The 12,650-nt window shown below is 41.0% G+C and overlaps 1 protein-coding gene across 4 annotated transcripts in view; it reads left to right on the top strand.

Annotated features, from left to right (window-relative positions):
- The window catches only part of ptprub (protein tyrosine phosphatase receptor type Ub), a 156,250-nt gene that overhangs the window by 33,675 nt on the left and 109,925 nt on the right, over positions 1-12,650 (top strand). For all 4 annotated transcript variants that reach the window (XM_070965723.1, XM_070965722.1, XM_070965721.1 and 1 more), the window contains exon 2: positions 12,343-12,474. In XM_070965723.1, the coding sequence (XP_070821824.1) occupies positions 12,343-12,474 (132 nt within the window). The remainder of the gene's footprint in view (positions 1-12,342; positions 12,475-12,650) is intronic.

Genomic DNA, 12,650 nt, shown 5'->3' with positions numbered 1-12,650 from the left:
CCAGTTTTGTTGTTTTTTTTCCCGGCGAGTCGGGACGCTACAGGCAGTTTGATTAGGATGCACTGTCAAATGGAAGTGCCTCGGCTGGTCAGGAGTTGCGCGCACTTGGCCAAGGTCAGTCGGGGCGGGAAAGAAGAGTGCGCTCTTCATGTTTGTGTGGGAGGTTGTTTGTATGGCAGACATAATTTTGTTGTTGCTCTCATGACCTTTAAATGAACCCTTAGGTCGTCCCTTTGCTCATGATGGTGATCACAGAACTCGTTCACACCGCTGGCGGTTTGATAGAAATCCCACAAGAACCAGGAAGTGGTTTTCCAACCATCGCTGCAAAGCCAATCCACGAATTAAATATTTACTAACATTTACTTTATACGAGTGTTAACAGGTGGATATTTTCAAGTCAGCTTAGTTTCACTCTCTCCAGTTATACATAGTTTCCACTGCAGCCCTTCAGCCTTTGAGGTGCAGGTGCGCTTGTAAATCATATATTTGCGATGAACGATGTGTTTTGTCTGACACACAATAATCACCTCTTAAGCACATTTGAATGACATCATAGTGTGGAGAATGTAATAATAAAATCATTCATATTGTGAAAATAGATTATGAATCATGATGATTAGGTCATAACGTATTAGTATCAAAATTAAAGGCATCAGTTATTTCATAAGTGAGGTGTGTCATAGCGTAGTATTCATCTCAGCTAAGAGCTGTCAGATGACATCATGTTTTTGAGGGGAAACATTTTGGATCAGGCTCCATCAAGCTCCATTATAGACCAGTTTTTTTTCAACGGGGGATTTACTGTAGCTTACTGAACAGGTTTAAAATGCCTTTTTTGACAGAATGTGTACAGTAGCTGACACTGATGACGAGGACTCGTCCTACTTCAAAATATGTAGCAGCTGCATCAACGGTTGGGGTAAAAAAAAATGTTGGCGTGTGCTGTCACAGAAAACCAATTGGAAAATGAGCTATGATGCCTCAGTATAAAATAAATAATTCAGAACCGAGATGAACGGGGAAAAAGACATTCAGTTGTGTTCATTCAGTTTTATTCAACTTGTTTCACCTTTTAGAAATCCGGAGAACTGCTCAGCGGTGTGCTTTATCCCATCCTGGCTTTCCTTTCCCATATGCATACATTATTAGAAGTATGGCTGCTACCAACTAACATTCATTAATGTATCAATATTTCTTTTTGATGAATGTTGTAAACCGTAGACTATAAAACGTTTTAACATGGTGTAAAACAACCATCACAATTTCCCAGAGCCCAAGGCGACATCTTTAAATTGCTTGTTTTGTCCAACCAGTAGTCCAGAAAAGGTCTGCAACTAACCATTATTATCTGCGGCAGGCGTGAGTCTGGAGGGAATCGTGTGTTTGGTCTTGTGTGTCCCTGTGTCTGTATCTGTCTGCAGCTAATCTCTTATAGCCCTGGACCCATCAGCCTGATTTGTTTGTCGCACAGTTGTGACTGTATGCTCAAGGACCGCTTGTGTTTCCGGTGATTCACAGTTTTTGAAAAACCTCTTTTATGATTTGTCTGTTTTTTTGCCATCGCTGACTGTTGACTCCTCGCTCCTCTGACCGGCCAGTAGGAGCCTGCTGTCTGCCCTTTCTCTCGCTCCTCTCCTGGTGAATTAAGAGTTTATTTCAACCAAACCAGAGTTGATGCTGATTGTTGAAACAGTGAAAGATAAATTAAGAATAGTTTGGTGAGTTTTATATTGTTTCTGTCTTGTTTGAATGAATCGTCTTTGACAATGATAAAATTACTGTTTCTGTAAAAGGAGTCTGGTGACTTTGGCGAGATGATATAGGTGTCTTTGTAGGGATCATTTCCATAATGTTATCAGACACTTGTAATAACAATCTGAGCCTGTCAGTGGCAGAAACACACACTTTTAGTGGAGGTACATCAGTGGTGCCCAAACGCCAGGAGGGATTACATCGCAGCCCATTTCATGGCCAGCTGCAGCCCTTGGACACAATAACAAGGAAAAATAGTGTCGCTAGCTGTAATGTGCAAATAATTCAACAACACAGAATAGGACATTGTTTTATTTGTTTTATTTTATAATGTGTAGGCATGTAGATCCTTTAAAAAACATGTTTATGTTAAAATAGATGTACTTTCACTAGTAGTATTTCTTTTGTTGTATGTTACAGGCCACATTTTGGCTTTTGTTGTAGCTCGAAATCTGTCAAAAGTTTTAGTCTCATCTTGAACTGGAGCATCTGCAGATTGTTTCCGTAGCTCATATGTTGCACTTAGGCATCGTATGAGGTGAAAAAATCCCTGTTTTTGTCATCATTGCTGCCATCTTGACTTTAAGCCTGGTGGATCTGCTGCCTAAAGAATGCACTCTTCTAGTTTTAATTTTAATTTCATCTGCTGCTTTTTTTCTCGAATAAAATGTCAGAAAATGGTAAAAAAAATATATCCATCACAAGTTCCCACAGCTCAAGTTGGCCTTTTCAAAATCCTTGATATTCAGTTTACTCTCCGGTATGACAAAGACAAGCAGAACACTCTCACACTTTAGAAGCAAAAATGACAGAATATTTGGCATTTCTGCTTGACTTTTGCTGTTTAATCCATCATCAAAACAGCTGCTGAATAAATTTCTGTAGATCAATTAATGGACTAATCATTTCAGCTCAAGTCTAAAACCCGAAGGAACTCATCGTAAAACCATATAAACCGGAAAGAAGCAGCAAATCCTCATATTTTAGAGGTTGAAAGCAGTGAATGTTTTGCATGTACGTATAAGCTATCTAAATAAATGAATACATTTTCTGTTGATCAAGCAATCAGTTAATCCACTGATCACTAAAGCACCGTTCTCAATCAAAACAATTCAGTATTTGGCCAAATGCTGAATTTCAAATCTCATTACATGTTCACAGTATTTTATTAGAGCCGCAGTGCTGCAGTTGTCTCAGTCCCTCACTGAAGTTAATGTTCCAACCAGGAGACATATGTCTTATAGTCCTTCTCAATGTTAAGGACCTACACTTTGCAGACAGCGTCAATTTTATTCCCTTGCTTTGAACTTACATTTGCAAATTATTTCCTTTATACGTGTGTCAAATCTGAAGAGTCTGCAATGAAACTGATTTGTTATACTGCCCTTTAAATTTGCTCTTCTGTCAAGATCCACTTGTGTCCCAGGTCTTATTTTCTGTGGAGGTGAAGAGACAATGCAAAGTGGAGATGAATGTTATGCAGGCGCAGCAATCCAGTCCTACCTGAGAAAACACATCAACTCAAAATAGTTTTGAAAAAAAAAAAAGGAAAAAGAATAGAAAGTATGATAATTAAAATGAACTCCTTATCAGCAGTGAACTGAGAGTTATTCTACCCCCTACCCTAAACCCACAGGAACTGGGAAGTGGAATAATTGATGTTTCCTTTTTTTCTCAGAGAAGAAGAAACAGGAGACAACAAGCTCAGATTGCTTTTGTCTTAGCCTCCTTGTTTTCCCTTTGTGTTGCCCTCAGAATAGCACAGAAAGGGCTGATGTTGGAAGAATAATATTTTTGACTCTTATTCTGCTGCCATCGGAGATACTTTTATCAGCAACCCACCATCGAGGATGAAATATGACTCCAGTCCTTTAAAGAGAAGGAAAATTTAATTTCAGGATGAATTGGAGTTGACTGGTTTCTTAGAATTGGGTGTGAATACAGCTGTAGGAAGCCTTTGTGTCATTGTTCACCCTCAGAAGATGAAAAGTGAAATGTTCACTTCATTTGAATTACAGTATGAAAATCATCAGAGGAGGGGAGGAGTGTCAAAAAAGGTTTTTTTTTTTCCTTTTTGCAGAAGGGAGCCGAATTGCATTGTGGGTAATGTAATGTAGCCACCAGGTTTGAAGTGGGATAAAAAAAAGACAGTTTCTCTGGTTCTGCTGCATTGATTTGGATTCTTTTAACTTGAGTCCAAAAACTTTATGCGAATGTGATGTTAAATCACTCGTCAAAGCTGTGATTGTTCACCGGCAGCCAGCTGGCCGCATCCATTTGTTTCTGAAAATGCACACATCTAACGTTACTCACCAGTGGAAGAGGCCCAGTCTGTCCCAAGAGCGATCGCCCTTGCGTCATGTTCACTTATGGATAATGAGCATTGTGGTCGTTGACTCCAGTAAAATGTATCCTAAGGTCCGCTGTCTGCGACTGAGGAGCCCAGCCCTGCCCTCCAACAAACGGGCAGCGACACAGAGCAGAGGCCAAAGTCGCTTTTGTTCCACTCATTATTTTTCCTCTTTTCCACGTTCAGAAAATGGGCCAAAAACTGCTTACTGACCGGCGGTTGTTGTGTTTATTTCTGCTGTGTGATTGGCTGTTTAATCTATCCATATGGAGTGAAGCTTGTCATCATTATCAACATAAATTTTATCCCCCATGCAGATCACTTTGTCGCCCAGGCCTAATTATTAGGTTCAGCGCTCCCTCCCCACCCCAGTAATTTTTGCTCAGTCCCTTATTTTCTCCACCTCCCCCTCCGGATGCTCTGTCCCAGCGTATTTGAGTTCAGTTTAGCCTGAAGCTCAGCGCCTCTACTGTCCCAGTTCACCATCTCCAGCCCTTTCTTTTCTCAATCTGTTTCCTGGCCGTCTCTGTGTGACCGGGCCCATCCAGCCACCAGGGTTGAGTTATTAATGCCCGGGGAGGCAGAGAGATGATTTCATTGCGTATTCAGGTGTGGGGATGGATGGCTTTCAGAGGCAGCCAGGGGAGTGCTGGGGAGGAGAGCCTCTGTAGAGAATAAATATACCTGTCTCCTGCTGATGCATCGGGCCACACTCACTGCAATGCAAATCAGCCGCACTCCTCCCTCTAACTGCTTCCAGTATTACTCACCCGTTCCCACCTGGATCCCCAGCAGCCAGGCACTCAGTCACCCCAGACTCAGATTAGGCTCTCCGTGCAGAGTGGGAGAGCTCTCAGGTACGGGCTGTCTTCCCAGCATGGTTTGGTCCCTGTGTTTGTTGATGGTGATATGACAAGCCTCTGTGCTTCATCATCACGCTGCATTTCCCAGGTGACTTCACAGCTCCTGGTGTTCATTACCCATCCTGACTGCCAGATAATTAAGGGCAGAGGCTGGAGTTGACATTAAAGCAAAGGTTGTGAATGGTTTCTCGGAGCACACATGTCAGCGTTTACAGTTTTTGTACAAAACGAGAAGGCTGGGTTTTAGAGTGTTTTGGTCTATGTCTGGAAATTGGCTGCTTTTTCGGTCGTCCTCAGAATATCAGTGGCAGACAGCAAGAAGTGGAAGATTTTATTTCCAAGGCCTCATGAGTACAGAGCTGTGTGTGTTCATCACTCTTGCTCCAGCACTTTGTCAGACTTTTTTTTCTCTTAATTTTCCACCGAGACTAGATGTGAACCTCTCTTGTACAATGGCAAATACTGTCTGGCAGCCTCGGAATTTCAAGGAAAATAAGATAACGGATAATTGCAGTTATTTCCGAACTAAGATCTTTCGAATTCATCACAGAGTTGTACTGCGTCAACTAAATAGTTTGACATTTTCAGAAATACCTTTATTCACTTCTTAGCTGAGAGTTCAGTGAGAGATTGATACCACTGTCATACTTGTCCTTGAAATATAATGTAGAAGACCCACTGGAAGCGAACAAATCAAAACAGCGAGAGAGATCCTTTATAGGCCGACACCTTTATGTGCAGAAACATCAGTGCAATCATTGATTGTCCCATTTAGACTAAATATAAGTGCTTTACTGATTGCGCTGCTTTATCTGAAGGTACCATGAAGGACTCTGCTGACAATAGTCAATCTGGACACCAAGATTATGGCACATATATTCCTTCATGTTTACTGCTTTTATTTAATACTGCATGTAGGCTCGGGTTATATGATGATGTACAGTGTTAGACTATAAAAGTGTGTTCACCATCAGGGATTTTGCTACACCAACTTTATCATGGAAGGTTTAGCTGTAATATCTCGGCTTGTATTGCCCCGGTTACAGAAAAAGTTGGGATGCTGTGTAAAATGTAAATAGAAACAGAATACAATCATTTGCAATTAAACTGTGTTACAAAGTGTTCCTGAGGCCATTTACTAATTTCCTTTATCCAATCACATGTTCACAAAGTGGTGAACCTCGCTCCATCCTTGCTTGTGAACGACTGAGCCTTTCCAGGATGCCCCTTTCATACCCAATCATGATACTCTCACCTGTTACCAATGAACCTGTTTACCTGTGGAATGTTCCAAACAGGTGTTTTTGGAGCACAACTTTCCCAGTCTTTAGTTGCTTCTGTCCCAACTTGTTTGAAACGCGTTCCTGCATCAAATCCAGAATAAGCAAAAAATTGTAAAAATCAATGAAGCAGATGAGGTAAGCCATATATTGTCTTTGTACTGGTTTCAATTAGCACATTCTGTTTTATTGATGTTTTACACACTGTCCCAGCCTTTTTTGGAAACAGGGCTATAGTTGATTTCATTCATGTTGCTGACCCCAGGTTGCATATAATCTATATTCTTGTACTACACCACAGTCTAGAGGATTTTGTTTCTTTTATGGTCCTATGGAGCTGTTGTCAAGGGGCCTAGAGTTTCTAGACACGGTACCCTCTTCTAATTATATCACTTGTGCTAATTTACAACAGTATTCTCACACACAGGTTTTTACGATCTCTGTTAGTGGCTTAAATGACAATTTGGCACCCAAATAAGTATTGCTAATTTACAAGCTGTACAAGTACTACCCTGTGGTGTTGGCTGTTTTATTCTCCTCACTCACTGTACTGAATCTTTTCGAAGCCAGTGAAAAGATTAACTGCAGTGTTTCAGATCAAATGATTGCTTGCTGTATGTAATGACAGATCATTCTTTTTCTTTGAAATATTAGAAAAGAAAAAGTTCACAGTTTGAGATTGGACTTGGTGATCTTCACTGTGGCTGTATCATTTAAGGTTTCACCAGTTGTTGATACCGTTTGGTGGGCACTCAGCCACTTTCTTTAATTTCATCCTCCCTATTTTATTGTGTTTGATTTATTCAAGTGGAAAGTTGTCAGAGTAATAGCACCTTAAATAAGCTTAGGCCAATATCCTTATGCTTAAAACATATGCAAATAAAGGGGATAAGCAGAGACTTTGACTTTATTCACTTGGCATAGCTGACACTCTAATTAGATAGCAAGGCAGGGGATTATACAAGTAAACAGAGGAAGAGATACCAAATCTAACACGAAGGGCTGCGTGTGACACTAACAGCTGATATGAGCAGAGAGAGACTCACAACCTTGATGAACCACACATATTAAACTGAGGAACATTTTTACATATCTACATGCCTGTGGTGGCAAATTGGTGTCTGGTAAACAAGTTGCCACCTTCTTTTATGTCCTTATGAAATCAAAGAGGAGCTACTGCATCCGTCCTCTGACAGAGCGTGGCTCATCACTTCCACTGTGTAAATCTGAAGTTATTTTGGTTTTGCTGGAAAGTCTGAGAGGTTCTGCATTAATTTCTTGACAGAGCGATCTGTGTTGGCGCTCCTCACCTTAAATGCTGCGATTAGTGTTAAAGCAAAGTGGCGAAGATCTCTTTTGCACGAGTCTATGATCACCATCCATCATCATCTTCAGGCACTTCTCATCATGCTCCTTCTCCATCTTAGGCGTTTCTCCTAACAGGGCTGCAGTCCTGGACTGCATGCAGGGCACCACAACACGCTGATTTGGCCCTGCTGAGGTGTTCATGTTCATGTTCATGGGTTGTTTGTGAAGACCTGATTATTCTGTTCTCCCATTTTGCTCCTGACACTGAATGTTCTCTCCGTGGGCCTGCCTCATACATTCACAGTACATTGTGACAGACTGGGATGAAAACAGAAAGCCTCAGCAGCCTCACAAACATTTTAATGATAGGGCCCTATGATTTGCATTTATTTGTTCCCTGGAAATTGTGTAACTATGTCCATAATAAAATAAAGATTACTATCAAAGGAACTCTACAAAGCTATGTGTAAAATGTAGTTTGATTTATATCAGCTAACATCAGCGTGAGCAACAGACTGAACTGTGAAACATGTTTTAACCTTAGCCACAAACTCTTGGCAGTGTCTGACTTTGCGCTGGTCGTTGCACTAAATTATGCTGTAATTATTCAGGTAAAAAATGGCCACTGACACCCCACACACCCATTGGTCCTCCAGTAGGAGGTGAGGAGGGAGTGTGTTTGTCATGATAGATGAGCTGGATCTCCCCCCGGCCCGTTGTGAGGATATGACATTCCCGGGCAGCGCTGGCCTCGCATCTTGCTTCCTTCTTCTGGATGATGAGACTTTTGTAGGGAGGAGTCTGCAGGCTTCATTTACCGAAGCAGCAGGGAATAATATAGTGCCAGCGTTTGGATGTGTCAGGTCCCATATCTCTGGCTGTTCTATTAGAAATAGACCCCAGTGCGGGACAATTAACCCCTGGCCTCAGCACCAGATCTGTGCAGTAACATCCCAGCAAGGGACAATAAATCAAACCTAGAGGGAGAAACCCACACTCCCTCCCCTGCTGGTTGGCAGCGACTATCACCCAATGGGCTGAGCTTACATGGTGGTAGATGCTATGCTCCAGTGTTATCGTATAATCACTGGAGGTGCAAGAGTGATGCAATAGGTTGGCTGTGGGCATGGGCACCATCAACATGCTGCGGTGAATACACCATATGGAGAAAGTTCAACACCTTGGGCCAACTGTAACATCTTAAACCAAAGGGTAGCAACTTGTCTTTACCTCTTTGTTATCTCATGCTGCTTACTGCTAACTTCACAAACATGGTTTTGTTAGCCATATCTCAGGAATTCATACGCTAATTATGACAAAATTTCACACAAATATCTCATAGGATAAAATGATGAAATGATGATGGCTGGGGGCTATAGACATGGCAGCAAACTTCTAGTGGGTCCTAAGTGATGATTGGGAGGGATTATTTAACAATCTGTACAGCAGAAAACATCCTCTATCCTTATACCCTTGACTCAGATGTGGAACAACTCCTACCAATGTGCAAAAGGGAAGAAACCTCAGGAAGAGCAACGGCACAGACGAACATGCAGTAGTGTGAACATGTGCACAATAGACCAACAGTATGGTATACAATAGTTGACCACAGGCTCATTGCTGTTGTTGATACTGAGCTACAGGTGATTGTCGTTGCACCATGTGATGAAGCTCAGTCCTCTGTACTCCTCTGTAAAAATATTCTCTAAATGGCAGCATGTTTCTCACTGGAAACTTTTTTCTGGAATCAAGCATTTCAATATAGAAGCGACTTTCATTTCACCAAAAAAATACACTTATATCACGGTTGGAAAGGTATTTTAAAAACATTTTTCATTATATTTGTTGGAATTCAATTAACATCCCAACAGCAATCAAATATCAGTAACTGTGGCAGGCCTGTAATAGGTCACCAAGCTGCCTGTTTACCTGCATACATATGCACACTCTTCCACAAGGCCAGGTAGATATGATACTAAAGAATGGCAGAGAAAGTGCAGCCAACATTTCCCAATACTAACATGCCAGCTTTAATACCTTTTGTTTAATTCCTTCTTGACTATGTATATTATACTGCATGTGTCTGGACAGACATGTAAGTGCACCTTGACTGGTTGGTGGAGGCATATAACTGTCAGTCAGTAATTCTAGCTATTGAACAGTAGCACAGCTAATGAAGTTCAGACACCGCTGTGGGAAATATATTGCCTTTTCTACAGCTGCTTCAGAATAAAAGCCTCTGATTCTGGTTTAGTGGTGGAAAACTAATATGAAGCAACAGCAGCAGGACATGTTCAGTTTGCATCAACAGGAGCTACACACAGCTCCAATATAGGAAAGTGATAGATAAGAAGGAAAATAAGGGAAGCTCCAAACTACACAGATTCAGTTCCAAGCTTCAAAGCAATGAGAGTGTTCTCTCTAGTGGTCAGCTCAACCACATTGAGCTAATAAGTTCAACACAAGACACAGCTTGGTTTGGGGAAGGAAACTATGACTCTTTGGTCTCAGTCCGCCCTGGTACCAAGCAGCAGCACTATGGGACGGGTCAGTGCAGTTATCCCCTGCAGTTGAAATGCATGTATTCATGGCTTGATGCAGCACAGTGCAATTAAAATAAGCTCTGCGGAGCTTGAAGAAAAACTGGCAAAAAGGAGAGCTGTGTTGATACTTTCTGAGTATCAGCCAGTATGTGTTTGTATTTATAGAGTACTGTGTAGAGTACTAAAGTTGGCTTTATGCTGGTCTTTTCTTTATACATTTTTTCATCTAAATCAGGAAATGGGAAAATTTGAATCACTATTTTAGCTATTTATTTTCATAGAAGCTTTTTAAAGGACAGCTTTAAACAGCAATACATTGAAAACTGTGGCATATTTGTTACATAAAATAAAAAAAAATTAAAAATGGGTTTTAGAGAAAGACGTGTTTATATTTTGCACTTTGGACCAATATATTTTGGTATTGCCGCCAAACAACCCAGATAGAGTTTTGGCAGTACTCAGCTCCATCACCATCTTTCTTTTGTCCTCCATATTATTTTGCCTGTACCATGCCAGACCAGTCCTACAGTCGCAATAACCTGTTAATGACTGGAAGCTGTGGCTATCTCATGCATCGGTAGTAAAGGAGAGAATAATGAATCCACACCACAGCAAGGCTGACTGCATTTTTGTTCACAGCCTGTCATATTGAGACCATTTGTTTAATGGCAGATTAGAGAAAAGAATGTGCAGTGATAAAGCTGCACACCGCAGGGGTCACCTTCAGGACCTGCTCATGGTTATTCCTATCATTAGCATGTCGCATTTCGTGCTATCCGGCTCCAATTATCACTGACACAGGCCGTGGTCTTATGACTGGGCTGCTCAAACTGCCCACTGTTAGACTGTAATTCTCACACTGATGGACTAATGTGAAATATGGCAACAGATGCAGAGAGCAACGAATGAAACGCATTATTCAGGACCCAAGGGCCATTAAAGCCATAGCTATTAAATATAATTTGAAAAAATTAGCTTTTTGGCACATGGAATAGCAGGTTGTGAGGTATTATGATAATCACTACAATCCCCAGGGTGCCTGCTTTCCCCAAATGTTATTACTATTTGTATGCCTTTGTGAATGGGTTTCGGGATATGTAGTCTTGTTTGTGAATGCTTTATGGGAGGGGTAATTCTCCTCAGGTGCAGGGGCCAGTTATTGCTTTTGCCAGGATTTGTGTTCTTTTGTGCGAGTCTGAAGTAATTATAGCTCATTGCTTGATTTGTTGTTTGTTTGACAGAATCCGTGCACATCAACACATTTTATTTAGTACAGTTTAAACACACAAACCCCTGTGTGTCACCAGGGATGGTTGTAAACTTGCCTTCAGGCTGCTTTTGACCACTGAAATCAGGCTGTTGGATACAGGTAATATTAATACCTGGTAATTGCTGACACTTTTAAAAGCCATACACCTTTTATAGTTCCTATGTGCTGATTGTGATGAGTTTGCACTTCTATTTTTGTATTGGAGATTCAGCGTTTGCTGCAGACAATCTGTTCACCTGAAACTCATTCATCTTAAAAGTGGAATATTTGTCCTAGAGGGCCACAAGTTACCACTGGTGCCTGCTGCAGGTTTACTGAATTAATCTGTATTAATTAATAATATTACAATATTGCAGTAACCCTCATGCAGCCGAGCAGCATCTGATCTTTATAAAACCCTGTTTGTAGAGGGCTGTAAAGCCTGCTTGGCTTTATGTTCGCATCAATAGTTAACACAGGTTATTACTTTGGTCTGAAAGGGTAAAGAGGTGGTTGGTTTGGTACAGTGCTCATTTCGTTGTGGCTGGCTGCTAAGATCGGCACAATTGCCCATTTAGTGCGTAATGAAAAAAACTTGGTTGTATGATTTTCTTTCACAGGAAATAAGAAGTAAAGCCACATAAAGTTTTGGTACACTAAAATCACCACAAAGGCTCTGTTATATTTAAGAAATGTTGAGTGTGGCTGTAGTTGATTCATTTTTATCACTCCATAAATTCCACTATTCTCTGTTTCCAGCCTCTCAAATGGGAATATTTGCTGTTTTATTTATGAATATCTTTTGGTTTTGTTCAGACAAAATGAGAAGAATCAAAAATGAATTGATCGATTAATCAATGCTGAACATGCAGCCCTAGTAGAGTGTCTTTTCCTTCTTTAATATGTCATAACGTGAGGTAGATCACCTCTTTAAAAATGAGCTGTAAAACCATAAATGTTTCTTTCAATGATGGCAGTTGTTTTCATCTTTCAGCAGCAGGCTGCACGTTCGAAGAGGATTCAGACCCCAATCTGTGTGACTTCACCCAGGGGGAGGAGGATGACTTTGATTGGCTGCTGTTTCGGACACACAGTTCACCTTATGCCAACTCCGACCTCCTGCAGGGTGAGTGGTCTGCCTCTCCTACACTTCTGTTCTGCAGTTTTGTGTAAATCTTACACTGAAACAGAGCAAGTAACCGTTCATGAGATATAAGGCCAGAAGCTATTTTTGAGACATGCCACCAGATGTTTTGTGCCCCTGTTTCTTTTTTAATTGTCTTAAAGTCTGAAAATTGACTT

Source organism: Chaetodon trifascialis, chromosome 7, assembly GCF_039877785.1.
Source record: "Chaetodon trifascialis isolate fChaTrf1 chromosome 7, fChaTrf1.hap1, whole genome shotgun sequence".
Taxonomy (NCBI): Eukaryota; Metazoa; Chordata; class Actinopteri; order Chaetodontiformes; family Chaetodontidae; genus Chaetodon; species Chaetodon trifascialis.
The sequence above is the reverse complement of the archived record's forward strand: the minus strand, read 5'-3'. Positions and strand labels throughout refer to the sequence as shown.